This window comes from Phodopus roborovskii, unplaced genomic scaffold (assembly GCF_943737965.1).
Source record: "Phodopus roborovskii unplaced genomic scaffold, PHOROB, whole genome shotgun sequence".
NCBI classification, from domain to species: Eukaryota; Metazoa; Chordata; class Mammalia; order Rodentia; family Cricetidae; genus Phodopus; species Phodopus roborovskii.
Genome location: NW_026126540.1, coordinates 22,396,182 through 22,423,593, shown reverse-complemented (window position 1 = coordinate 22,423,593; position 27,412 = coordinate 22,396,182). Strand labels below are relative to the sequence as shown.

The window sequence follows — 27,412 nt, the reverse complement described above, 5'->3', positions numbered from 1 at the left end:
ACTTCATCCTCTTTCTGCAAGGCTTCCATCCCTTCTGCCTCCTCTTCCTCTTCTTCTTCTGGCTCGGAGTTCTCCTCCTGGGAGTTCTCTTCCTCAGACTCACCCTCCTGACTCATGCTCCTTTCAGAAGCCAGCCAAGTCAGTTTCTCCATTGTTTCCTAAAAGCACCCCATAGGATGTTTACAAGGACTCTTAGCAGCTCACACAAGGCCCAAGTACAGGAGCAGTGTTAGGAGGATCCAAGGTAAAGCGGGGACACCACCTTGAATGCGTGAAGCCTGAAGGTACTGAGGACAGGCCCGGGCAACAGCACATGCCTATGAATAGCTGGCCAAATCCTGGACAGCTTTCCTCTGCCATGACCCACACTTAGGAGCTCGTTAAACTCTTCTTTCTTCCTTCTTCTTCCTCTTCCTCCTCCTCCTCTTTTGTTGTTATTTTTTTGATTGTCATTGTTCTTTGCTTCTTATCTGCAGAATTGGGGATTGAAATAAGGCCTTCCACATGTCAAGTACATGTGCTATTACATATTTATTCCTCTATTTCTTAAGAGCATTTTTAATTTTGTTTTGAATTTTGAGATGGGTTTCTTTCTGTAGCATGGAATATCTTAGAAATAGCTCTGTAGACCAGTCAGGCCTGAAATTCACAGATATCCTGCCAACTCTGCCTCCCATGTGCTGGGATTAAAGGTGTGATCAGAATGGTCTAGCTAATTTTTTTTAATCATTATATCATTATATTTTGAGTATAAGTGTTTTATGTGCATGTAGTTCTGTGTACTACATGGCTATAAACGCCTAAAGAGAACACCAGATCCTCTAACACTGGAGTTAATGTTGAGTGCCAGCAGATATGTGGATGCTGGGACTCAAACTTAGGACCGCTAAGGACTTGTTTGTTGTAGTTGTGATGGGAGATGTCATTCTGTAAATATGTTTCTCTTACTGGTTGATGAATAAAGCACTGTTGGCTTTAGGCAATAGGAAAGGAAGATAGGAGGGACTAGGAGAAAGAAGGTTAGAGGAAGTAGTAAGGAGGAGTCAGCATGGTGAGACTGGAGAGAGCAGACGCAGGCCCCACTCTCCAGTAAGAGGAGACCATGTGAAAGCCCTTAGATTAACAGAAATGGGTTAATATTTAAGACAGAGCTAGGTGACAAGAAACTAGCAACTGGCTAACAGCATAATATCAAATACAGAGTCTGTGTGTGTTATATGGGGTGGTGCGGCTATGGGACCTGACCACAGAGTGGCGGGGAGAGGGGGGAATCTTACTCCTAACATAGTTGTTTGTTTTTTTTTGTTTTGTTTTGTTTGTCTTGTGTATTTCTGGCTGTACTGCAACTCACTCTGTAGACCAGGCTGAACACCTGAGACCTGGGATTAAAGACCTGTTCTACCACTGCCAGGAGCAAAAACTGTTCTTAACTGTAGATCCATCTTTCCCCCTTCACAGGTTATTGTTTTTTTTAAGCCTATTTATGTCTGTGTGCATGCACTAGGATACATACATACAGAGGCACCCATGGGAGGGGATCAGGAGATAAACTCAATCAGTTCTCTCCTTATACTATGTGATCCCAGGAAATGCACACAACCCATTAAGGATGGCAAACAGTATCATATTACCTGCAGCCTGCTTGTTTGTTTGTCATTTAAAGTATGCTCAACGGACAGTTACATGGGGCAACAGGTACAGACAACTGTGGTCAAGCCTGACACCTAGCTCAATTCCTGGGACATACATACTGGAAGGAGATAACCTGTTCCTCTGACCTCTACACATATAAAACCTCATGTACACACCCACACAATTAAAATAACTATAAAAATGATAAAGTATGCTCAAATGAATCAAATTAATAATTAAATGAGCTTAACCCAAAGAGAATGTTCCCATTCTATGGCACTTGACACAAGACTGTAAATTATGTGGCATAATGCATTCAAAAGTCAGATAACACAACTTTCTAGTGACACTATATACTCGAAACTACTCAGGTTCTTACCTGGAGCTCTGGGACAGAAAGCACAGACTCCTCAGAGGCTGATGACAGTTCATCTTCTTCATCTTGGGTGAAGTCATCAAACTCTTCCTCCTCTTCATCCTCAGGCCCTTCTCTCTCTCCTCCAGGGTCTGGTCCTGCTGGGGTCCCCACAGACTGACTGTCAACATTGGCTGAGTCCTCAGGCTTCCCTGGAGGACTGCGAAGTACCCTCTCCTGCTCCATGCAGGATGGAGTGCTTTTTGGCAATCCTTTCCTGGCATCTCCACTTGAAGCCCCTTCATCAGCAGAGTCTTGAGACACAGAAAGGGATTTAGCTGGTTGAGGCTCCTCCCTCTGCACGACTGCTTGTTTTCTCATCTCTCTGGAACTACTCTGCTTCCCCTGATGGGAGCCACTGTCCAATTCCATAGAGCATTCTTCTTTCACTTTCTTAGCAAAGCCCTGCTCAGGAAATCTGCTGGGGATTTCTCCCACACAATCCTCAGCTTCCATCTTGACCATTTCTTCTAAATCTTTTGATGTGGAGTTCAGAGATTCCGGGAGATGCTGAGGAAATGGCACAAAAGCAAGCCCATCCTCTTCTGTTTTCACACCTGTCCAGCCACAGGTGGTCGATTCAGAACATCCCTCCTGGCTTTCTGTTTTCACAACTGTCCAGCTACAGGCACTTGATTTTGAAGATGCCTGCTGGTTCTCTGTTCTCACAACTGTCCAGCCACAAGCACTAGATTCCAAAGGTGCCTCTTGTCTTTCTGTCTTCAGAACAGTCCAGCCACAGGTACTCGATTCTGAAGACACTTCCTGGCTTTCTGTTTTCACAACTGTCCAGCAACAGGTACTAGATTCTGAAGATACCTCCTGGCTTTCTATTTTCACAACTGTCCAGCCACAGGTGCTCGATTTAGAAGATCCCTCCTGGCTTTCTGTTTTCACAATGGGCCATCCACAGGCATTTGCTTCTGACATTTCTTGGCTTTCCATACCTGAGGAAGGGTGCCATGGCCTAGGCTCCTCCTTGGAGAAGACAGTAGCACAGAAAGGAGTCAGTTCCAGGGGTTTTAATGTGGAGTCAGGGTTTTGAGGAGCATTTTTCTCTTCAGTAACATCCATGTTCATGTGGGCCTTATCCTCAGCAACAGAGGGCACAGGAAGTGTCAGAGGATTGCCAGAAACAATTAAGGGTGAAATGGAGGAGGCCACGAGGGGTTGGTTTAACTGACAGGGGAACGGTGTAGGATTAACCAGGAGAGTGGTGATAGGAATGGTCTGGGGATTTGGGGCCACGGCTGCATTAACAGGCTGGATCACATTGCACCCACTGGCAAGGCTTACAACCTTCACTGTGGTGGCAGGGACAGTGAAGATGACAGGTGTGGGGTGGATGATGGGGGGAGGTTTCACACAGGGAGAAACCTTGGTTCCTCCTCTTCTCGTGGGCTTCCGCCTTGAGAAAGGCTTTCGAAATTTTGAAGGAGCAAGCGAGGGTAGCATGATCTTGAGTGCAGAGGAAGAAGGCAATAGTGACTGAGACTCAGACAGAGGGAGGGGGAGGCTGGCCCTGGCTTCAGGGCCAGAAGGCATAGCTGGCAGTGCTGCAGGAGACTCAATACAATCTTCTCGGCTGACCCCCACTGGAGGGAACCCTGGAAGTGTCTGTAAGACAGTGGCTGGCTGGATCAGATGAGGAATCTGAACTACCCTGTTGCCTGGAGGGACTTCTGACTGAGTTGACCAGGTTGCTATTTTCCCTGGGTTGAACGAAGCTTGAACACAGGGGCTAGGTTGGATAAGGACGGGCTTCTGAACCAACAGCCGCTTCTGTCGCCAAGCCCTTCTAGAGGAAGGCTTATAACCTGGCTTCAATTTGAGTACTACACCATTGGGCATCAGCAGTGGGTATTGAGTCTCACTCCCTAACTCAGGGCTGGCTTTCTCCAAATGCTGATCTGTACTGGTCTCTGAGGCTGGGGTCACATTTTCTCCTTCCGCAGTACCTTCCGCTAGGTTCCGAAGTTCATCCCGAATGGACTGCAGACTGGCCTACAGGAAACAAGAACAATGTGCTCTAGCATGTGGCAGAATTTGGGGGAAAGAAAAATTAGCTTTCTGGAGAATAAGGATCAGTAGAAGATTAGTAGAGGACAGTTTCAAGATATGGTCCCAAGAAGGGATTTCCATGCCTCAGTGTTCTAGGAAAAGCACATCCAAGTGCATAAATTCTTCCTGAATTTACATTGGGAATTATCATTTAACTGATACAGGAACTTTTAGGGACTCCTGCCTCACACAGACATTGAAGGAGGGCCAGACCTTCAACCAGAATGGGAGCCGGTGTTCCTCCTTCTCTATGGGCGGCTTCCACTGATGTGGCTGGATCTCCTCACAGCACCTCACCAGAACTGGCAGCTGTTTGGTCTTCTTATAAAACTAGGCATGAACACACAAATCAAAGTATTATTTGTTCACACTGGAAAATGGGGTGGCTGATGATTTCACACATACACACAAATGTATCAGTTGTAAATGCTGAATATGTCTGCCTTTAAACAAAGTATCTCTAATTAATGAAAATTTCACAAATATCCAATATATAAATGCAAATATCCATTCTGATAACCACTAAGACTAAACTATACCAGAACTTGGGAGCAGAGGCAGGTGGATCTCTGTGAATTCTAGGCCAGCCTAGTCTACAAAGTGAGTTCCTAGACAGCCAAAGCTATTACACCCACACCCAAAATCAAACAAAAAAAAACCTGTCTGAATAAACAAACAAATACACTCAAAACTATCTTCTCCAGTGACCCTTTGGAGGGAAACTTAGTAGTTTATATCAGAAGCCAATGAAGGAAATAATCTTACTAAACAGTTCATCCTGCACACATAACTCAACCCTCATCTCACACACAGAAGCTACTTGTAAGCAAGTAACTGGGCTAAGTGAAAAAGATACAGTAAACTGAACAGGATAGTGAGGAGCTGTACTCCCAGGGGGAGAGGCAGAGGAAGAAGAGGAAGAAAAAGACATCCTTTCAAAGTAAATAGGCTGGAGGTTGTGGGACACACATAGTATCCCAGCATGTGGGAAGCAGAGGCAGAGGAATCTCACTGAGCCAACAACAGCCTGGTCTACATGGTGAGATTCAGGACAGTCAAGCCTATACATAGCATTCCATCTCAAAAAACAAATGAACAAACCAATAAATAGTGAAAAGAATGAATGGGACAGGCAGTTGGCTTGAGCATAAGAAACTGAGTTCATAGGGGGAAAAGCAGAACATCATTTCTCATGTTGTGCACTGACCTCATGTGTGCACTGTGGCATGGACATGCCCACTTCAAGGTAAATAAGTGTGATTTTGAAAAAGCATATCAATCAGTCAGTCAACCAGAATATCAATGATGGGGCTGCATACAGAGGCCAACACTTAAGTGTTTGCTGTTCTACCAAAACCTCGGGTTCAGTTCCAAAACCCACAATGGGCAGCTCATAGCCACCTGTACCTACAGATATACAATGTCCCGTTCTGATCTCCACAGGCACCTGCACACACACGGTACACATATGCTCAGGCACACACAACTACCCATACTAAATGACATCTTAAAAACACACACAAACAAAGACATTTAAAGCAAATAAGGTGAGCTGGGGATGTGGTTTAGTGATTACTCAACTCCTAGCACTGAAGAAGGAAGTAAGAGATGAAGGGAGGGAGAGAATGAGAGACGGAGGGAGGGAAAGTGGGAGACAGGCAGGGAAGCAGGGAGAGGAGGAAGGAAGGAGGGACAGAGGAAGGGAGGGAGACAAGAAGGCAAGGATCCATGACTGAGGTTAATAAATCAGGTTTAATCCCAAAGCACCAAGAAGTCAGTTGTGAACCTGCTATATCTTGAGGTGGTTAAGTACACCACCTCCCAAAAACATGAGTTACAACGGAAGGGGATGAAACACATTCATAACAGAAGCCTCAAGAAAATGTCACTCTTTAAACTGCTTAACCTCCTCTCTCTCTCTCTCTCTCTCTCTCTCTCTCTCTCTCTCTCTCTCTCTCACTTTTGAACTAGGATATTGTTATGGAGCTCTGGGTATTCCCAAACTCACATCAATTCTAGAGTCTCCGTCACCTGGGTGCAGAGACCGGTGCCGAAACAGCACACCTAGCTTCCTTGACTCCTGAAGCATGTTCTGCATGACCTTGACAGAAATGTCTAAATGAAAAGCAGCACTGGAAGCTGGAGAGGTGGCTCAGTGGTTAAGGGCAGGTCCTGATCTTATCGAGGACCCCGGTGCAGATCCCAGCACACATGCACCCACGTCAGGTGGCTCACAACTACACGTGACTACGGCTTTATGGGATCTGGGCCACTGCACACACTTGCACACACCCACACACAGACACATGCTTAATTAAAAAGTAAAACAAATCTTTAGAAACAAAAGAAAGCGGCACACTGGAGACAGTTTGCAAATCCAATACTGTCTACCTGGAGAACGTTAGGGTAAGGCAGAAGCAATCTGGCTGGAAGGATGGAGGGCTAGTGGAACCCTCTCACCTGAGTGACTTCATAAGAGAGGCTATGATGAAGATATTCCCCAGCAAATTAATGGATCACTGCCTTACAAGGGAAAGACAATCAATCTAACACACCGGGAGGAATTATCCTTTAAATTAGTCTTCTTTTGGAGGGACTTCCCTGTCTCACTGAGGGCTGAGAGGAGGAGGAGAAAGGGCTAGGTGCTCCTCTGCAGGAGGCACAGGGAGCTTGAGCAAACACTCACTTTAATCACGTTGTTAGGAGCTCTGTTCTGGTTGAGGTTCTTGATTCTCACCGTCAGCTGGTGAGCGGTCTTACAAGTTACAAGGTACTTGCTGATTAGAGGTTTAGGAAACTCAGTGCCTTCGAAGTGCTTCAGTCCTAAAGCTAACAGACTGAGAGAGAAGCAATGATTCAACCTAACTTCACAGGCCTTTCTTCAAAAGAGCTCTCCAAACTGCTCTTGCTTCACAAACACTTTCCACACCTTCGGATACTTACCGTGAGCTCAGTATTTTAACAAACATGAAGGGGTCAGTGCCATGGGGAAGGCCCTGGGTTAATCCCACAGCACTGTTAACGCAAAATCTCTCTAACGCTCTTTGCACAAACATCCTTGGTGAAGCCTTGTGATAAAAACACAGAAGAACACAGACAGCCAGTGGCACACTCTCAACGCCCAGGAGGCTGAGGCAGGAGATGCCATGTTCAAGACCAGCCTGGGTGCATGGCAACCCTGTATGGACCAAACAAGGGCTGTGATGTAACTCACTGGGTACAGTGCTCGCCTACTATATGGAAAGACAAAGGACTGAACTCCAGAGGCCCTCACTTTGGTGTCAAAGATAACATAATCAAGGCTAGTGATACTGCACTGGTCCAGCACAAATGAGACTGGTCCCATTTCAAAAGTAGCAACAAAAATATGCCACTGAGTGGATGTTCCAGACATGGTGGCACACTCCTGCAATCACAACCCTGTTCAGAGGCTGAGGCAGGAGCACTGCTCTAAGCTGGAGGCTTGCCCAAACTATACAATAACACGTGGTGTCAGCCCCAAAAAATAAAAAGCAAAACCCCAGGACCACCCCCTCAAAAAAACAATAAATAAAACAAACATCTCCAAAACTGAAACCTGCAAGAGGGTTCAAAGTTCAAGGTCATCCTCAGGAACATAGTCTTTTCAAGTACAGTATTAGACACATGAGGGCCTGCCTCATAGAACAATAAATAATAGATAACTCAAATATTAAAATGACAATTTGAAGACCTTGTCTTTGCTTTTTGTTGTCGGTTTGTTTTTCCAGACAGGGTTTCTCTGTGTAAGCCTGGGTAACTTGAAACTCAATTGTAGACCAGGCTGGCCTCCAACTCATAGATCCACCTGCCTCTGCCTCCCAAGTGCTAGGATGAAAGGCCTGGGCCAGCGCCCACTGGAAAGTCTTTATGCCTTTGAAAAAGCTAATTACAAAACTCCTTAAATTACTAAAACGCCATCAGAATCCCAAGAGAGCTGAGGCAGTAAGTCACAGCGCCTAGCATACAGGAAGCCCGAAGTTATTTAACATCAGGCACACTATAATCCAGGCTGATGGCTCACACCTGCATTTCCACCTCTTAGAAGGTAGGAGGAGGATCACAAACTAAAAGACTATAAAGGGTAAAGCAAACGAGAACCATTGTCTTTGGGCAGGAGAACAATAGGTTAGAAACATTTTACTTTCAGTACTACTACAAGATTGGCTCTCCAAGAAACAAGATTAAGCAATGCTATTATATGCTTCAAAAATGTGTGTGGCAGGGCTAGACAGAGGGCTCAGTGCTTAGGAGCACAGCCTCCTCTTCCAGAGGACCCAGGGTCAGATACCAGCACCCACATGGTGACTCACAGCAGTGCACAGCTCCAGTTCCAGGGGATCCAGTACCCTTTGCTGGTCTCTGTGGGCACTGTTACATACTTGCTGCACAGACATACAAGCAGGTAAAATACCCATCTACAGAAAACTTGAAATAAGTTTTTAAAAAAAGTTTTAACCACAACAAATGAGGCATCTTCTGCAAAAGACACGGCTGAAACTCTGTGCCTCTCCATGGCTTTCCTTTGGTCTGTGTTTTTTGTCATACACATCTTCTATCGCCCATGTGAAAAGACTGTCTCTGTCTTTCGCTAATGTATTCTTTGATCCACACAGTAAACTTACTTGTCCTCAGCCTTGGTAAAGACGATCTTATCCCGAGGATTATTTGCCTTCAGTGAACATACTGGAAGGAGTTCTGGATACATGAAGACCTTGTTTGTGGCCAGGATCCAAGCCACTTGCTTTGGCAAACAGGGAAATTCACTGGCTGTAAGAGAAAATTTATGACCAAAGAGCTTCACAAAAGTGTATAAATCCTTTTTAGCATCAAGCAGAGCTCTATCTCCTTCTGTGACTTGACCCCCACTTGTTTCCACTTGTTTCAACCTAACATACTCTTAATAGGAGCGAAATCAAGCTGATTCCCTTGTCCTTTCCTGTGTGGGTCACTTCATCCCCTGAGACAGGAACATAAATTAGCACCTAGCAGTGCCCACACATACTGTTATCCCCACACATCTTTTCACCCTTCTCTGTAAAAATGCTTTACAACACAAAGAACTTCAGCAAGATTTTTGTTCTACCAAGATAAAAATTATACTTTGTTTATTCTTTTTTACACATCTGGTATTCTAGATGACAGGGGATGGGTCAGTCCAGAAAATTGCAACTGGGCTGACGACCTGAATTCAATTCCTGGGACCCACAGCTGTCCTGGACATTATGGTACTATATCTCACGATGTCTACCCCTCAAACCTGTGTGTGTATGTGTAAATATGTAAATATGACTTTAAAATACACAGAGAGTATAAGTGACATTCCCACTTTAAATGAAATGTTGATTCTGGCATTGATTCACTCAACTCCACTATTTAACAAGGATTCCTGAATCCCTATTTTGCCTCTTGTCTTCCAAGACTTACACTAGCATAGATTTTAACATGCAATGCTAAAGCCTAGAATATAAAGGATAAAATGCAGAAAACATAGAGTATATTCTACACACTCCATCCCTAAGAATTGTACATAAAAATTATTAAAGACTGTCATCTCCCAATGCAAACCAAAACCCGAAGTTGACACATGCATCTCTTACCAGTCTTCTTGGTGGTTTTCTGAGGACTGCAGTCAACACTGACTTGTGTGAAGTCTTCAATGAGCTGCATAGCTCCCATCCAGTTACAGGGTTGGAACAAGGTCTGAAACTTGGGGTTGAACTGTTGGTGCAGGGCGACAGAGTTCTCTGCAAAAGTTCCCAGCTCTTTCTGACAAGAAAGGACACAAAGGAGATCTCAGAGGACTCCAGAAAACTAATACCACAGCCCTCAACCTCTGAAGGGGCAAGGGCCCTTGCTGCTATAGGAATAGAAGCGGGCAAAGATCTCTCTTAACTGATACTGTTCCATTGTGACTTCTCTGTCTTTGCCCTCAGCCATTCAGGGAATGGACCTACATTCATTTGTCACACTTTTGTTTTAAGTCTCACAGTGAACATTACCCAGTCTTACTGATGCATGCTATATCCCCAACTTAGAAGCAGGACTCAGCAACAGAGCTATTGAGAAGAATGCTCAAAGACCCGGATTTGAACCTCAGCACTGGGGGAGGGGAGAAGGGTGAGGGGAAGATTACAAGCACACATACACACCCGTTTTTTTCTTTGTTTGTTTGTTTGTTTGTTTGTTTTGGTTTGGTTTTTTTTTGTTTTTTGTTTTTTTTTTTTGTTTTTGAGTCTAACTCTGTAGCCCAGGACAGCCTTGAACTCATGATCCTCCTCTCTCATTCACCAAATTACTAGAAATAAAGGGGACTAACACCACTGTCTCCTGTTCTTAGAGAAATATTTTCTGAAGCTAGGTAGTGGTGGCACACGCCTTTAATCCCTACACTGGAAGGAAGACACGAGACAGGCTCAAAATCTACACAGAGAAATCTGTTTTGAAAAACAAAGAAAGAAACAAACAAAAAGGTCTGGAGAGGTGGTCAGCAGGTTTAAAAAAAAAAAAAAAAAACAAACTTGTTGCTCTTGTAGAGGAACCAGGCTCAGTTCCCAGCATCCACATGGTGCCTTACATCCACCCATTACTCTACTTCCAGGGGATGTGACACCCTTCTCTGCCCACACCAGCAAGCAAGCACAACCCTGCACACATACATACAGGCAAGCAAAACACACACATATAAATCTAATTCTGAAAAGTTTTCTGAATAATGCATCAAATGAAATCTTTCTCATCGTCATCTGAATACAGTACCAAGTAAAGAGACTCTTTTCCACAAAGCACTTGGGCTTATTAGCAAACACATCACAGAACCACAAAAGCACTTTCTCCAGGGTGCACCGACTCCTGGGCCCCTCCCAGTGACAGTTTCTCTTACCTCCATTCACAGATCTACTATTAACTCTACAAGAAAGAAAAGGGAGGAGGGGTGAAAGGGAGAATGGGAATGAGGGAGGACCTCCATTAGGGAGGATCCCTAAATCTTTCAAAACACTTAAAATGTCACAAGCAGGACTAATTCTACACTAAACATTAAAGCTGAGCACAATAAACAGGTCAAAGTCAACATCCTTAAAAACAAAGGGTGAGTGGGCTGGGGAGCTCAGTTAGTAGAGCGCTTGCCTAATATGCAGAAGCCCTGGGTTATATCCGCAGCACCCCATAAACCGGACACTTTCGTGTACATCCGTAACTGGGGCAATTGTGAAGTAGAGGAAGGACGATCACAAGGACAAAGTCAGCTACACAGTGACTCTGAGGCCAGCAAGCACAACATGAGACCCTCTCTCAAGAAGGAAAAGCAAAAAGGACCCCAAGATGAGGGGGATGCAATCGAGATGACATGGCAAACACTTCCTGAGACTCAGGGTTCGGCCAAGCACACAGAGGAAGCCACCAGAAAGTAGGTACAGTGACCTAACACATCCAGTAGAGAAGAAGAAGTACAGAGTATAATCAGCGAATAACATTAACACTGAAAAAAATCACTTGTCAAGCTAACGTCAAACTTTAGTCTTCAGAGTTATGGAAGCATGGAACCTTACCAGAAATACTCTGGTGGTGCTGGCCTCGGAGCTGAGGTTGGGGTTGGAGGTGGTGAGAAGGTAGATTTGTGTCAAGAGCTGAACATGCTGAGGAGGAAAGAAAACTGATGTGTTAAATGTTGCCATTTCAGAAACACAGATCTTACTAAGAAGTCTGCAAACGTATCACACATATCTTGCTTCTCAGAGGGATTAGAGCAACCCAGGATCTTGGCATGAATTTCAGGGTTACGTTCCTCTGAACGTGACCACAAACTCAGGCAAACTTGAACCTCAAACTAGAGAGACTAAGACTGAAAGAAGAAAAGCTAATACAGACAGTTAGTTCCCCAAGTTTGAATGCATTGCCTAGAACTCTGAATTCCCTGATCCTGCGCTTTATCAGGTCTTTATCTGCTTTCCTGACAGAGCCACAGGACATGAACAAGCTGTTCTCTCAAGGTCTTAGTGGACCCAAGGTCCTATGCCCCACGGTTTCAATGGAAACCAGGACAGCCATCTATGACTTTGCAACACTCCCTTTTGGCTTCGGTGTTAGGCCGGAGACGATGCAATTACAAGACAATGAGAAGACTCTTGCCTGCTGCATCTGCTGCTGAAGCCTGCTCCTCTGTGCTGGGTCCAGAATCAGAGTCTGGTGGACTATCTCCTTCTGAGGTTTAAGCCTCTCCACTTCAGGCTGTGGCTTGCATGAAGATTTTTTCATTTTCAGCTGTTCAAGCAGCTCTTTTACTGTCCGATGTCGTTCATTCAGCAAGTTGGCCAATGGTTCCTCAAACCTATTTCCAATAAGAAAAAGCAAATCCGTATATTTTCCTGGGTCCACATTACATCATATTCCTTGAAAACACATATTAACCAAGCCTGAACGATGTCCATTTACTTTTTATTAAAAAAAATATAGTATTATTTTTAAGATTTTTCTAAGTTTTGTGTGCATTACTGTTTTGCCTGCGTGTGTGTCAGGGTGAAGGTTGTTAGGTCCTCTGGAACACAAGTGACAGACAGTTGTCAGCTGCCATGTGAGTACTGGGAACTGAACCTGGGTCCTCTGGAAGAGCACTCAGTACTCAGAGGCACTGAGCCATCACTCCAGCCCATGTCTACTTACTTTTATTTTTAGTTCTTTAAATCTCACTATAAGCAGCATGCATTCTCCTTAACCAAATAATTTCCTCAGACTGTCAGGAATATATTCAAATGAAGTAATTCATATCTAGAATGCTTGATGCTCTGGGTTTAAACTCTAGCAAAGCCAATGGAGATATCTTACAAATAGTGACAGAGAATCTTCTACAAGTACACCAGTTAGTCTCTCATTTACCTGCTACTCCAGCCCTTTCCTTTACAGCTGCCCTTCATTTATTTCTTCAAACCCCAGGGTGAGAAGATACCTAAGTTACTATAGTGAATACTTCTCTTTTAATATGACTTCTGAGTTTGTTTCCTAGCACCAAACACAAAAACAGGAAAGAGGAACAAAGCCTTTCTACAATGTAACACAAAAGAAATACACTAAAATCCAAGGCAGGCTCCATGAAGAGAAGGAGCTGTTAGTTCAAACAGTACTATATGACCCAAATGTAAATTATCTTCTTTTACCCATTGTAACTCCTTTCAGTGTTGCCTGACCTAAACTGAGATGTCCTGCAACTCACACCTGGACCAGCCTGGCCTCAGTCTCACCAAGATCACGTTTATTTATTTTTATTTCATGTGTATGAATTTTGCCGGCACATGTCTGTGTACCACATTGTTGTATACCCATTTTCTCCAAGATTGAAACATCCCATCTTTGCAAGGAACCCCTACAGTAGGACAGAAGTAAATAACTCAACAAAATGACTTCAGAAGTCCCTGAACTGACCAGATTCACCAGGCCGCTCCTTCCTAAGAGTGACCAATAAGGACTGCTGAGCACCACTCTCACACAGGTCAAGCTCCCAACAAGAAGCATAGCATCCAAGAGCAGCAGAAACCTGGAAGAGAGCATCCTAGAAGAAGGTTAGACCAAACTGAGCCTCCTGGAAAGGATGCTCCAAACTGCTGAGCTGCATGCAGTGTGCTCCAGGTGTGCAGATTAGGGGAGCTGCCACATTCACTGGGGTGAGTTTTGCATGGAGCTGTCTTTGAATACTTTCTGCTTCTGTAATTAACCCCAATAAAACCCACTGGTTCACCAAGATGGACGTTCCTGGTGGTATCTCTACTTGGTCTGGCCTGGCCTCCCTAAGGGCGTGGGGAATTAGAGCTATGTATTGAGTTCTGCATCTTCCCATGTGCTGTCTGTCAGAGGACACAAGGGTGTCATGCTTGAGAAGGCCAGAGGAGGGCACCAGATGCCTGGAACTCGAGTTATGAGGCATCAAGTGAGTCCTGGCAATTGGACATGGGTCTCTGGAAGAACAGCCAGTGCTCCCAACCACTGAGCCACCTCTCCAGCCCTATCAAAGACTTAGTAAAAAAGTGTCTCAGTCTGTCTCTTGAAATTGTGAGACATAGGGACAGAAAAAAGGATCAGGCTTGAGTGGGCGCCAGCACAGAAACTGAGCAATTTAATTTATCATCTCTAAGGAATTTATCATGATCTAAGGCAACAAGAGCAGTATTAGTCCCTAATAGACTGACACATGCAAGCACTTCACTAAAAGTTTGCTTCAGTATTCCCTTAGCTACTGAACCGATGATTGGACAGAGGTAGCCTTCAGAGACAACCCCTACTCTCTGTAAAAAGGCTTGTTAATGTTAACATGGAGTTGAATGGGTGTGGGTAAGTGGGGGGAGAAAGGGAAAAGGTTGAGGGCGTCAGCAAAGCCATACTTAGGCTTGGGCTAGACTCAAGAGATAGAAAACAAGAAAAGGAGGGGAGGCCAGGCGGTGTTGGCACACACCTTTGATCCCAGCACTACTGAGACAGAGGAGGGGATCTCTGTGAGTTCCAGGACTGCCTGGTCTACAAGAGCTAGTTCCAGGACAGCCAGGGCTGTCTTGAAAAATCAAAAATGAATAAAAGGAGGGGTCTGGAAAGATGGCACAGTGGTAAAGAGCACTTGCTGCTCATACAAGATTCAGGTCAATTCCCAGCACCTACACAGTGGCTCACACCATGTACAATCCAGTTCCAGGGACCCAAAGCCTCCTGCCGACCTCCATGTCACTGCATGCATGTGATCCTCAGCCATACGCTCACAGAAACCCACTCAAAATAATTATATTGAATTTTTTAAATGCTAGAAAAGGAAAATTCATGTGTTCTGTCTTTTCCTTTTTAGATACAATTCAGCAAAGAGGCAAGCTTATTTGTGAAGACATGCAAGCAACTACCTAAGAAGATATCTCCTATCAGTCTTGGGTCTGGAGGGAATTCCACCACTACCCCCCCCCCCCTCCAACACATACTTCTGCTTGCTTCTTCAGGACAGTAGATGATAAGACAGCAACAATAACCAGTCATGCTGCTGTGGCTGTGCCAATGTGACCTGGAGTCTGTTAGACCTTCTGGGCCTGAAGGCCTAAGACTGACACTGCCCTGGGACCTCTGCCCCAGTGAAATCAAGATTACCATGGAGGAACTCAGGCTGATTATTCAGGAAGTCTGTAAGTCTCTGTCATTCTTTAATTAGATTCAGGAGCTACCAGGTCTATACTGCCTGTTTTTACTCCAGTGAAATTTACCCTGCTCAGATCTCTGATTGCATTGACAATTAGGATAACGATAGTTTTGTCAGGTTAACAGCAGCAAGCATACCAGCTCCTCCTCCAAGGCTTCTACTACCTTCTCAGTCCTAGTCCTGTGTAAACAGCCAGTCTCAAGCTTCATTCTCTTACAGCTATTTGGTCTCTGTCAATTCTAAAATCTAAAGAAGTATTTTAAGGTGTGTAAACATAAGCTGGAAAGATCTAAGAAAGTGATTTAAAGCACATTAAACAAAATGAAAACTGTTCCAGAGATCTTTCCCTCTGTGCTTACATTAAGACTTCAAAAGATGAGATATTTAACATTAATCAATGGAGTTCTGATGTGTTCTTAGTCTGGGCCTTTTAAAGCACTGCTACTTATTATCCAAGTCACCAGTTCAAATTTTAAAAAACCCATGAAGCTGGAGAGAGTAATCAACAGTTAAGAGCAAGCACTGACTGCTCTTCCAGAGGATCCGGGTTCGATTCCCAGCACCTACATGGCAGCTCACAGCTGTCTGACACCCTCACACAGACATACATGCAGGCAAAACACCAATGTACATAAAATAAGAAAAAATAAATTATTTAAAAATATTTTTAATTCCCTCTGCTTCTAAGTACAGACATAAAAGTGCTTTCCACCGTGCTAAAAACATCTCTGTCCACTCTATATATGCAACCCTCTGGGAAGAGTGTTGATGCTTTTAACCCAGAAACACTTTGAGTACCAAGCTTCTACTGTGACTCAAAGGCATGAGTCTCCTGCCTTTTCTGTAATGTGGATTTCACTACATGTTACCAGCAGTGGTAATGCTAACATATCTGAAACTTTCATCTCTTTATGCAAACTTAAACAGTTCTTGTACAGTTCAGGAACATTACTTGAATCCACCTCCACCTCTGCCTATTCTTGAGATTAGGAACTTTCTCCCCAGGTCTTAGGCCTCCCCTCCCCCAACAACTAACTTGTGGGCTTGAAAGTTTCAAATGTACATCCTGAACAAAAATTTTTCCTTAACCTTCTCTCCCGAGTCTATCTGTACCACCAGATTTCAAATAAACTACTGATGCACAAGGACCTGACCAGAATCTGCATCCAAGGCAGTTCCTAAGCATCTTGTCCCAGGCAGTCCAGGCTCACTTAATGCTACAACTAAGGCTGTACCTCCCTAACTCCAGAAGATACCGTACAACCTAGACAGCATGCCAACATTCTTGGGTCCCCAACAACAATGCCCCAATTTAAGCAGGAAGTAGTCGTAGATAAGTACATCACACTTTATCAATCATTAGTAACTTTTCAGAAAAAGGCATGTTTCTGGCTCCTGCCACATCAGAGCAGGCACTCATGGCTTGCTCAACAATGCCCAAGTGACAAGTCACATGTTATAGACAAACAATGAACACACGTGACATCTAAACACCACAGTGGGGTGTTTCTGTGGCTGGCCTTGTGAAGCGTGACACACCTCTCCAGCACCACTCGCATGGAAAGGATGCCCTTGGGGCCAGCTTTGATTTTTCTCCCTTCCCAAACAGACACAGCTTTGTCTACAGCTGTACTGCCCCATAACAGGGAGACCGCCTTATTTGTTTGCTGTTAACTAACTCACATCCAGGACTCCTCACCCTAAACAAGAGGCTGAGGGAAGATGAAAAATAATTTATAAAACAAAACAAAACGAAACAAAAAAAAAATATCAAGCCTCTTCAGAAACACATTATCCCTTCCCGCTACATCTCAGCCAACATACCTCAGGGTTTGAGGGGTGTTGAAGTTAGGTCGAGACTCTGATACACGCTCCTCTTCCTCTGGGCCATCTTCTTCCATATTGGAGAATCCCATTTCATCTTGGAACTGTGGGCAAAAGAACAGGAGGCTTTTTTTTTGTTTGTTCGTTTGTTTGTTTTGTTTTGTTTTGTTTTTTGAGAAAATGGTCCTTACATGAGCCACTCTAGGGATACTAAGTATTAATAAAACTATAGAACTTAGGAACTTTAATAATGTTGGGATACAAAAGAGACCCTTTGGGGGAGTTGGTTCAGGGGTTAAGAACACTTGTTCTTACTTAGGACCCAGATTCAAGTCCCAGTACTGACATGGTAGCACAAACCACCTGTAACTCCAGTCCAGGGAATCCAATGCCCTCTTCTGACCTTCACAGGCACCAGGCATGAGGTATACAGACAGACATACAGGGAAAACACTCATTCACATAGGAAATAATATTTCCACTGTTCTCAAAATGCAGAGTTGTGGAGCCCAATCACAAAGGGTTCACCTACAAACACTCCTGCACCTAAGCCTCAGGGAACACTGTGGAAGAGAGACAGGAGAGACTGAGAGAGCCAGAGGAACAAGGACAGCACAGGCATGCTAGCATGAGCAGGTGAAAGGCCATGAGGCCTCAACCTTACACAAAGAACTACAGATTACTAAGGAGTGCTGGGACTGGGAGAAATAGTCTTCTCCAGAGAAGAGCACAGCCACTGGTTATCCAATACCAGATGGTCAGCCCTAAAAACATACACAACTAATATTACAGACACTGAACAGGTTGTACTTAGGTATTTACGGACATGTATATATGTATATATATGTGTATATATACATATATATATGTTTGTGTGTGTATATACACACACATAAAAACTATTAGGACATGAAAACAGAGGACATGAATTTGCAGGAGAACAAAGAGGGTTCTGCAGGAAGGTTTAAAGAGAGGAACAGGAAGGGTGATATGAAGTAATTTTATTATAATCTCAAGAAATTAAAAATAATTAAAATAAACCACTTCTGTAAAAACCAGAGCTATAATGGAGCTAATCTCACTTCAGGAGACTCAAGGCCCCATATTAGCAATGGCTAATATACTCAAAAAGAACTCTTTCAAATGGTAGACTTGTAACATGAACTGAGAGAGAAGAGATAACCCAAAACACCATTCTCTCCCACAGAAATATCTTGGTTTGTGGTATATGTGTGTATATGGGTATTAATGGGAATGGAGAGATCAGAGTGTGAGGCAGGCTATCTTCCTCAATCACTGCCTCCTTTCTTTCCTTTTCTGACACAAACCACACTGTTTATTGCAGAAGTATGGTCAATAGTTAAATAGCCCAGGTAAGGAGGTGCTGGGCCACTCAGCCCAGAGCTAGGTGGGGGAGACGGGAGGAACTGAGGGCTTTCATCTGGCAGGGCCTCAAAGATGTGAAAGGTTCTGGAAGCCAGGCTGTAGCTGAGGCCCTGGCTCCACATTCAGGGCCTTTACTATGCCATTGCCTATCACCATGGAGAACTTCTAAAGCCATGATTCCCAACAAGGGACATCAAAGGATCACTCAGTAACAAATCTGTCTGCTTCCCAAAGGCCCCAGTGTGGTCAGCCAAGAGCCAAACCTTGCCCTGTGGGCTCGACCCCACTCTTCCATCACAAAGACATCTCTGGCACTCAGACATGCTACCACATACACCCCTTTGGAGCCCCACCTTGCTCCACAAACACAGGCAGGTGGGTCTTAGAACATGTACGGGTAAACGTACCAGGAACTTCAAACCACACACCCTTCTTGTCCTTTATCTTCTTCCTGGTCGCCCCTTCAAACAACTTCTCCTTGATTGGGGCCAAGGCCATCACAAGCACTGCTGAAGCTGTGGGCGGAGCCACGTGGCACCCTGCTGCTTAGTAGCCTGCTCTGCCTGCCAGGGACCAGTCTCATGGATCATTGAGCTGGCTCTGCAGCCCAGGATGGGTCCTTCCACCTTCACAGCACCCCGCTACCCACCCTACCACCCAGCCACTCCTAAATCGCTTTTTAAATCTGCTGTCATGAGATCCAGGGACCAGCTTCTCTGTGCACACCAGAGCTGGGAAGACAGAGAGACAGAGACAGAGAGACAGAGAGAAAAGGGGGTATCCATGAAGGCCAGATGCAGATGGGGTGTCTGATGCTCTGAAGCTAGAATCACAGGTAGCTGTAAACCACTGCACACTGGATCCTCTGCAAAAACAGCAGTCCTCTTAAACGCTGAGCCATCTCTCCAGTTTCCTCACACACCCAAATACCTTTAAACAGACACATTTACCTGCTACTCCCCTTTGGAACCACCCACTCCACTCTCTATGAAGGGCAAACTTTGCTGGGCTAAACAAACTTCCCCTTCATCGCAAACATAACCTAAAATCAAGAGACCATTTTGTGAAAACCATGTCTCTATGGTCACTGTCCAAATGAGAGTCTGCAACCATAGGCCCCTAGAAATAGCCATGGATAATAAAGGCTTAACTACATGTGGATAATCAAGAGTCAGAATTCCCTGGCCATTGTACTCTCGGTGGCTCTGACACAGCCAGACCATTCTGCTGGAGTGAAAATCCCTAACAGCAGAGGATAGAGCTTACTAAAGAATTTCACCAAGCTACTCACTCAAAAATCATTACTCACAGTTTCAAATAGCTCCTCCATCAGCCCGTTCACTTCTTTTTCTGAGAAAAGGCAAAGAAGGATGTTAGTAGAACTTAGTTTCATTCTGCAGTAAGGAAGACATCTAGGGAGGGAATGTATGCTATTTCTCCCAAGGCATCTGAACAAATGCTCATATCCATTCTTCAAGCAGTAACTCAGACAGTTATGAAACACCGACTATGCTTCAATTCCTATTCAAGATGCTTAGGATTCACAAAACAACAAAAGACACAAGTTTATTTTCATCAAGTTTAAATTCTAATGGAAAGATATACAGAAAATGTCCAGTGATCTTATAATAAAAGCAATTTTCAGGAAGGTGATGTAGCATAGCTGTTGAAAGTCAATACCACACCAGCTACTTAAGTCAGCAGCAAACTATGGCTACACAATGAGATTCTGCCTCTAAAGCAAAACAAGATGAACTTGGAGAGCTAGTCAATAAAAGAAATAAATTAAAAGTTTCCCATTTTTTCCTGAAAATCTGCCACACTGATTTCCAAAGTGGCTGTACAAGTTTGTACTCCCACCAGCAATAAAGGAGTGTTCACGTTTCTCCACATCCTCTCCAGCATAAACTGTCATTGTTGTTTTTTGTCTTAGCCATTCTGACAGGAGGAAGATGGAATCTCAGAGTTGTTTTGATTTGCATTTCCCTGATGGCTATGTATGTCTTTCAGCCATTTTAGAATCCTCTATTGAAAATTATCTGTTTAGTTCTGGCCCCACTTTTTAATTGGATTTTTTGGTGTTTTATTGACTAGCTTCTTGAGTTCTTTGTATATTTTGGAAATCAGCCTTCTTTCAGATGTGGGGTTGGTGAAGACCTCTTCCATTCTGTTGGATGCCGTTTTGTCTTTATTAACTGTCTTTTGCATTACAGAAGCTTCTCAGTTTCTCATCCTAAGACCTCTAAGGAAGGACAACCTCTTTCAACAGACTGCATTCCTCAAACAACCTACACAGCACTTATTAGACTCATTGCCTGATAGGCGGGTGTCATGTTCACATTAATTTTTGCATTCAAAGTATAATACAAGCCGAGCAGTGGTGGTTCACATCTTTAATCCCAGCACTTGGGAGACAGAGACAGGAGGATGTCTTGAGTTTGAGGACAGCCTGGTCTACAACATGAGTTCCTGGACAGCCAGGAATCTTAACCAGAGAAACCATGTCTTGGGGAAAAAAAAAAAAAGAACTAAGTATAATACAACCCTTGCCAAATATTAAAAGCCAAAATAGGACTATAAGTTATACAAGTAAATAACAGTTTTCTGAATATACACTATATTTAAACAATTACATAAATAAACAAAAGAAATTAATTGTCTAAATCTGAATTATCCATCAGCTCTAATACATCTATAGAGTAAATAAATATGGAAAAGAAAATACTGAACCAACTAACTTACTACTGATTCTCACTGCTGGGTCAGTGCGGAAATCCTCTGTGTCTGGTTCATCAAGATCTTCCTGGAAGTTATATTCTGGATCATCATCATCATCTGCTTCATCTAGGGGGAAATATTTTAGATAGTTTTTCAATCTCTACCTCTTTTTTTCCCCCAGGCAGGGTGGGTGGGTGTGTGTGTGTGTGGGTGTGTGTTTGTGTGTGTTTCTCTCTCTCTTCCTTTGGCTTTTTGAGACAGTCTCACTGTGTATCTCTAGTTGACCTAGGACTCACTAAATAGACCAGCCTGCCCTCAAACCCACAGATCTGCCTGCTTCTGTTTCCTAAATTAGAAGATTATGGGATTGCACCATGGTATTACCATGCCCAGACCTCAACTTTGAACCTTTATCTGTAGAAACAAAGAAATTAAAGAATCTTCCAATGAGAATAGATATTCATTTTTATTGTACTGAACTTATTTGTGTACACGTGTGTGCCGAAGCCTTGGCATGTGTGGTAGTTTGAATGAGAGTGGCACTCATGGGCTCATAGTTTTCAATGTTTGCTTCCCGGCTGATGCAACTGTTTTGGACAATGATAGGAGCTGTGGCCTCACTGGAGCCAGTATGTCACTGGGGTTCAACTTTAAGGTTTCAAAAGCTCACCCCAGGCCCACTCTCTCTACCTCCAATTTTCAGATAAGATATAATTTCTCAGCTACTAATCCTGTGCAATGACTGCCTGATGACTACCGTTCTCTACTATGATGCTCATGGATTCCCCATCTACAACTGTAAACAAGATCCCAATTGAGCACTTTCTTTCATAAGTTGCCTTTGTTAAGATGTCTCTTCAGAGCAATAGAACAGTTATTAAGACAGCTTTCATGTGGGGCTCAGAGAACATCTTGTAGAAGATGATTCTCTTCTACCACCATGTGAGTCCTAGGACACAACTGGGGTTATTGCGCTGGGCAGCAATCATCTTTACACAGAACCATCTCATCTCATTGACCTTGGCTTTATTCTTTCTGTTGAGGCAGGGTCATATTAATTTACCCAAGCCAGCCTAGAAGTTACTATGTAGCCCTGGTCAGCCTCAAGGTTAGGATCCTCCTACATAGCCTTCCAAGTGTTAAGATTGCAGGCAAGTGTCAGGAATGCCCCTGATTTTTTGGAAACATTTTCCCCCAATACTTTGTATATATCACTTTCCATAGCTGACTTGTTGCCATACCTACTTTCTCCTCTGAGCCAGGCTCCTTCTCTCCTCCAAACAACATTCATTGTTGAATCTGTCTAAAAGAGAAACAGAGCTCACACAAAAGTAATCCCAGCACTTGGGATCACAAGCCTTTAATCCCAGCACTAGGAAGGTAGAGATAGGAGTTCTATGGCTGGGCAGAGAGAGGAATATAAGTCAAGAGGAGACAGGAGCTCAGAGCAGTCTGAGGATTTGTAGAGACAGATGCAGTCTAAGGAGGTAGTCTGAGAACAGGGTCACCCCTTTGGGAGAGGTAAGAACTCCCGTGGCTGGCAGCTCTGCTTCTGTCATTCCTTCAGCTTTCACCTCCTGATAGCTGTCTGCAATTTTTTATCATTAAGACCAATTAGAATTCATGCTACAAATATGTATGTGAGGGGTGCTAACACAGCATGGCACACACATGTCAAGATCTGTGGATAATCTGCAGAAGATGGTTCTCTCCTTCCACCATGTGTGTTCTGGAGATGGAACACAGGTAGCCAGGACTGCAACAAGTATCTTTACCCAGAGTCATCTCAATGGCCCCAAACAGACATGTCATGTAAAGGCTATTTGTACCATGATATTATAGTGGAAAAAGGAAGGAGACAAATTCCCAACAATTAGGAAAGGACTCTGTTAGGTCCCCAAGGCAGGCTCCCAAATTGCACTGCTGATTAGCAATATTTTAGGGTGATGGTCCAGGTCCCACCTGTGTTTGGTGTTGCTAGGAAACAGAATGCTAAAGCACTTCTCAGTAGCCCTTAATCAGCACTGAAGGTCTGAGCATGTCTTGAGCACCTCCTTCCTCTGTCTGACTGAGCCCAGGGCTGTTCTAGTGGCTGAGCTGTGCCCTCCTCCCTCATCATATGCTCCTCTAAACACAAGCTTTTGCACTGCCCTCTACTCTCCTCAGAGGAGGCCCGGCAGGTTTTATCCATGAAAACTGTTGTTTCTCTCCATAGAGTGGCTGTATTTGGTGGTTTCTTGCTGAGCCTACTGATCCCTGTAACTGTGACATCTGGGGCTGAGGATGCAGTTCAGTGTTCTAGCATTTTCTCAACAAGTACAAAGTCCTGGGGTTTGATTTCAACTGCACACATACTCATAACACATCAATATATATATTTATGATATAAGTAAGATTCTGGTTTTGGGGGGGGTCATTTTGGGGGAGTTTTGGGGTTTTCTTTTTTTAGTTTTATAAGATAGGGTTTCTCAGTGTAGACTTTGCTATCCTGGAATTTTTCTGCAGACAAGCCTGGCCTCAAATTCATAGAGATGTGTCTGTTTCTGCCTCCCAAGTGCAGGAATTAAAGGTATGAACCATCACCGCCCAGTTCCAGGTACCTATCTTTTCACTTATATAGACTTTATTCAATGCCCAAACCAGGAAAGTACAAAATCAAAAATGTAAAATAATGTACAATATGAGTAACAGCGTTCCAGTGAGGTATGTTTAAGGACTTGTCTATTTCTTTTGTTTAGTTCCTTCTATCCCTAGCCTAACTCACTCATTTATTGATTCTACTTTATCAAAACATTTATCTGATCAATACTCTTATTCCACTTAGTGTAAAATATCATATGGGTATATGCATACTTCGCCCACATTGTAAGGTGCTACAACCCCAGGACAATATGCTGAAAGGGACTCTACATCCATGCCACCCACCAAAGGGATAGGCACATAGATCAATCCAATCTTAGTGGTTCCTCTGGAGTTTTCTTTTCTTTTCTTTTTTTTAGTTTTTTGAGACAGGGTTTCTCTGTGTAGCTTTGGAGCCTGTCCTGGAACTAGCTCTGTAGACCAGACTGGCCTCAAACTCATAGAGAGCCACCTGCCTCTGCCTCCTAAGTGCTGTGATTAAAGGCATGCACCACTAACATCTGGCTGGATTTTTCAAACAGGGGAAAGTTCTTCTGATATACTGACAAAGCAAGATGAAATTAAGGCTTTCTAGTCATGCCAAAAAATTTAAGAATGAAGGTAAATGACAAAGGAAATAAAGTAGAGAAGGAATGGAGAGACCTAACACTAATAGCAAAGAAAGGTCTGACACTGCCTCGGCTCCTCTGTAGAATTCCTGCTGCCCCAGATCTGTGACAGCTGACCTCAGCAAGAGTTTCCACTCCTTCAGTATTCTTCCAATAAGCAACAAAATTGTATATACAGTCTTACATGTACAATCAGTAATGTGTTTTCTGTACAAGATGGAGAAGTGAATCTGAACCCTGAAATGCAAGTAAAAAGGCTGGCATGGAGGTACAGATGTAATCCTAGAGCCCCATAGGCAAAAACCAGACCACAAACCCATGGACACACACAAATTGTGCACTTTTATGCCGTGATCCTTACCATAAAAAATAGTTCCATCTAAATATGAATTAAATGAATCCTGAAATATGTTTAAAATTATGACAAATACTTGGTGTCCTACAACAGTTCTACTCCTCTCTCACCAAGCCCAGATCACAACCTCCATTCTTCTCTAGCCATTGGATGCCCATAAGAAATTCTCCAACCTATCTTAGTCATAAGAACCTGCTTGAGGTCTTGGGTCATAAACTAGGAAAGTTATGTTGTACAGAAGAGTCACCAACCTCAACAGACAACGTCTAAAGATAACCCTGGTTGGTCGTCTATACCAGTCTTTTCCAATCATGCTAAACAACAGTTTCCATAAAACCAAAAGGTATGGCTGAGTGTTTCCAGACAGCTGAACACTTGAGATCCCTGGAAGGTATGTGCTCATTGAGAACATGGACACCTTCCCCTGTATCTCCTTTGTATCTCTCTATCTACATGTCTGTAAATCCCTTCATACTAAACCACAGACAAGATCCTCTGAGTTCTAGTTCAAATTAAATTAATTACTCAAATGCAAGGAAGGGTCAAATGTATAGGTGGGGCAGCCTGAGGCTTGAGACTGGCACCTAAAGCAGAAGAAGATGTGAGAACTGAGACACACGCACGCACGCGCGCACACACACACACACACACACACACACACACTGAGACACGCACACACCCACACACACACACACACACACACACCCACACACACACACACACACAGGGTAATTTAATAGATTCCGTTGTCCCCTGCCCCATGTGGGTTCTGGAGATTGCACTCAGGTCATCAGCGTGGTGGCAGATTCCTTAGCCTGCTGAATCTACCATTTGATGTCATAGAAATCCTCTATGTCGATTCTGATATGCAAACAAAGAAAAATCAAAAACTTTTTTCTGTCATGATTTTTTTTTTTTTTTTTTTTTTTTGGTGTTTATTCTTTGTTCCCTTGATTTTGGAGGCTAGAAATGAAACCCAGCTGCCTCCTAAGTGCTAAGTACATGTTCTCCCTCTATAACCTCAGCCTCTACTATCTCTTCCTTTTGTTTGAGACCAGTGTCGCTATGTTCTCCAGGATAGCCTCATGCAGCACCTTCCTGTCTCAACTTCCCACATAGCTGAAACAAGTCTGAGCTAACATGCCTAGTCAGGAACCCCCTATTAAAGTTTCCAAATTGTAACAATATTTCCCAACCAAAAGATAGAGTAGAACCAAGCAGTTAATAACCTCAAACAAAATCACTCACCCTCGTTCTCCACGTCATCATTTAAGAGGCCCCCCAGCCACACCTTCCAGTCCTCATCATCAGCTGTATTTGGGTCATACATATCCGGGGTGATATCTGGAGCCTGAAGCTCAGCTTCTAGTCGCCGTAGAGAAACAGCTTTCAGGGGCATCTTAGACCGAGTTCGGGATGCAATGAGACTACCATCCATGGGCTGGTCAAAGGAGAAAGAAAAAGCATCCAGTAGGTGAAAATAATGCTTTCAAATTCTCCAAACTCCAAACTCCACCCTCTGCAACACACCCTACTTAAAAACCTAGTTCTCTTCTCCAGACAGTGTAGTTTCCTGTCTTTCTAACTGGGTGTGGTAGCCCAAGCCCTTAATTACAGCGTTTGGGAGGCAGATGCAGGCAGATCTCTGTGAATTCACACCCAGGCTGGTCTACATACAGAATTCCAAAACAGCCAGGCCTGTACAGTGAGACCCTGTCTTAATAAACAAAAACAAACAAAACTACAGTGAAACAATTTACTTTGTTCTGAATCTAACTTTCAATTGTTGTCAGTTATGGTTGTTGATTAATTTTTTTATTTTTTCATTAAATACAAAAGTTTCTCTACAGGGGAGAGTGTCAACACAGTTCCCCACTATCACAAATTATGCACTCAAATTTCCCAGCTTTGGAGAAATCTCAGGGGTCAGTACATCTGGTGTGCAATGCATAAGCCACCTTTGTGATCATGGCTCATGATCTGCCAGCTAAGTATGATAATTTTTTTTAAAAAACTTATTTTTAGGGGCAGGAGAGATAGCACTGAGGTTAAAATAAAAGCACTGGCTACTCTTCCATAATAGGTCCTGTGTTGAATTCCTAGCAACCACATGGTGGCTCACAACCATCTACAGTGGGATCTGATTGATGCCTTCTGGCATAAAAGTATACATGCAGATAGAACACTCATAAATAAAAATCTTAACAAAATATTAATTTTTATGAGTGTGTCTCTGTTACCTGCACGTATGCATGTGGATCACACATGTGAAATGCCCACAGAAGAGGGAGCTGGATACCCTGGAACTGAGATTACAGATGTGCGGTGTTGGGAACCAAATGCAAGTCCTCTACTTGAGCAGCCAGCACTCTTTAACTGCTGAGCCATCTCCCCAACACAGTCAACAGTTTTAAAATAAACATTTCAAAAACATTTATAAAAGCTTTGAAATACATATACATTTTATATGACATAACACTCACACTTATAAAGGGTATAAATCAATACAGTATATCAAATGTAAATTATTCTTTCAAATCCCTATAATTTCTTTCTTTTTTTTGGTTTTTCAAGACAGGATTTGTTTGTGTAGC

At 43.5% G+C, this 27,412-nt stretch overlaps 3 protein-coding genes across 30 annotated transcripts in view; 1 reads left to right on the top strand and 2 right to left on the bottom strand.

The window, feature by feature from the left end:
- Positions 1-27,412, top strand: part of Syt11 (synaptotagmin 11) — an 84,412-nt gene that overhangs the window by 11,881 nt on the left and 45,119 nt on the right.
- LOC127232582 (GON-4-like protein) overlaps positions 1-27,412 on the bottom strand; it is a 117,379-nt gene that overhangs the window by 77,790 nt on the left and 12,177 nt on the right. The gene's annotated exons all lie outside the window — the stretch shown is intronic.
- LOC127232586 (GON-4-like protein) lies at positions 427-26,257 on the bottom strand. Its single transcript, XM_051198722.1, has 13 exons — positions 26,067-26,257; positions 22,461-22,514; positions 21,240-21,341; positions 19,807-19,847; positions 17,112-17,215; positions 12,257-12,455; positions 11,677-11,763; positions 9,727-9,895; positions 8,752-8,896; positions 6,795-6,945; positions 4,322-4,438; positions 2,012-4,051; positions 427-470 (listed from the first exon to the last, which is right to left on the bottom strand). The coding sequence occupies exons 1-13, from the start codon at positions 26,254-26,256 to the stop codon at positions 450-452; spliced, it is 3,420 nt and encodes a 1,139-aa protein (XP_051054679.1). The 5' UTR covers position 26,257; the 3' UTR covers positions 427-449.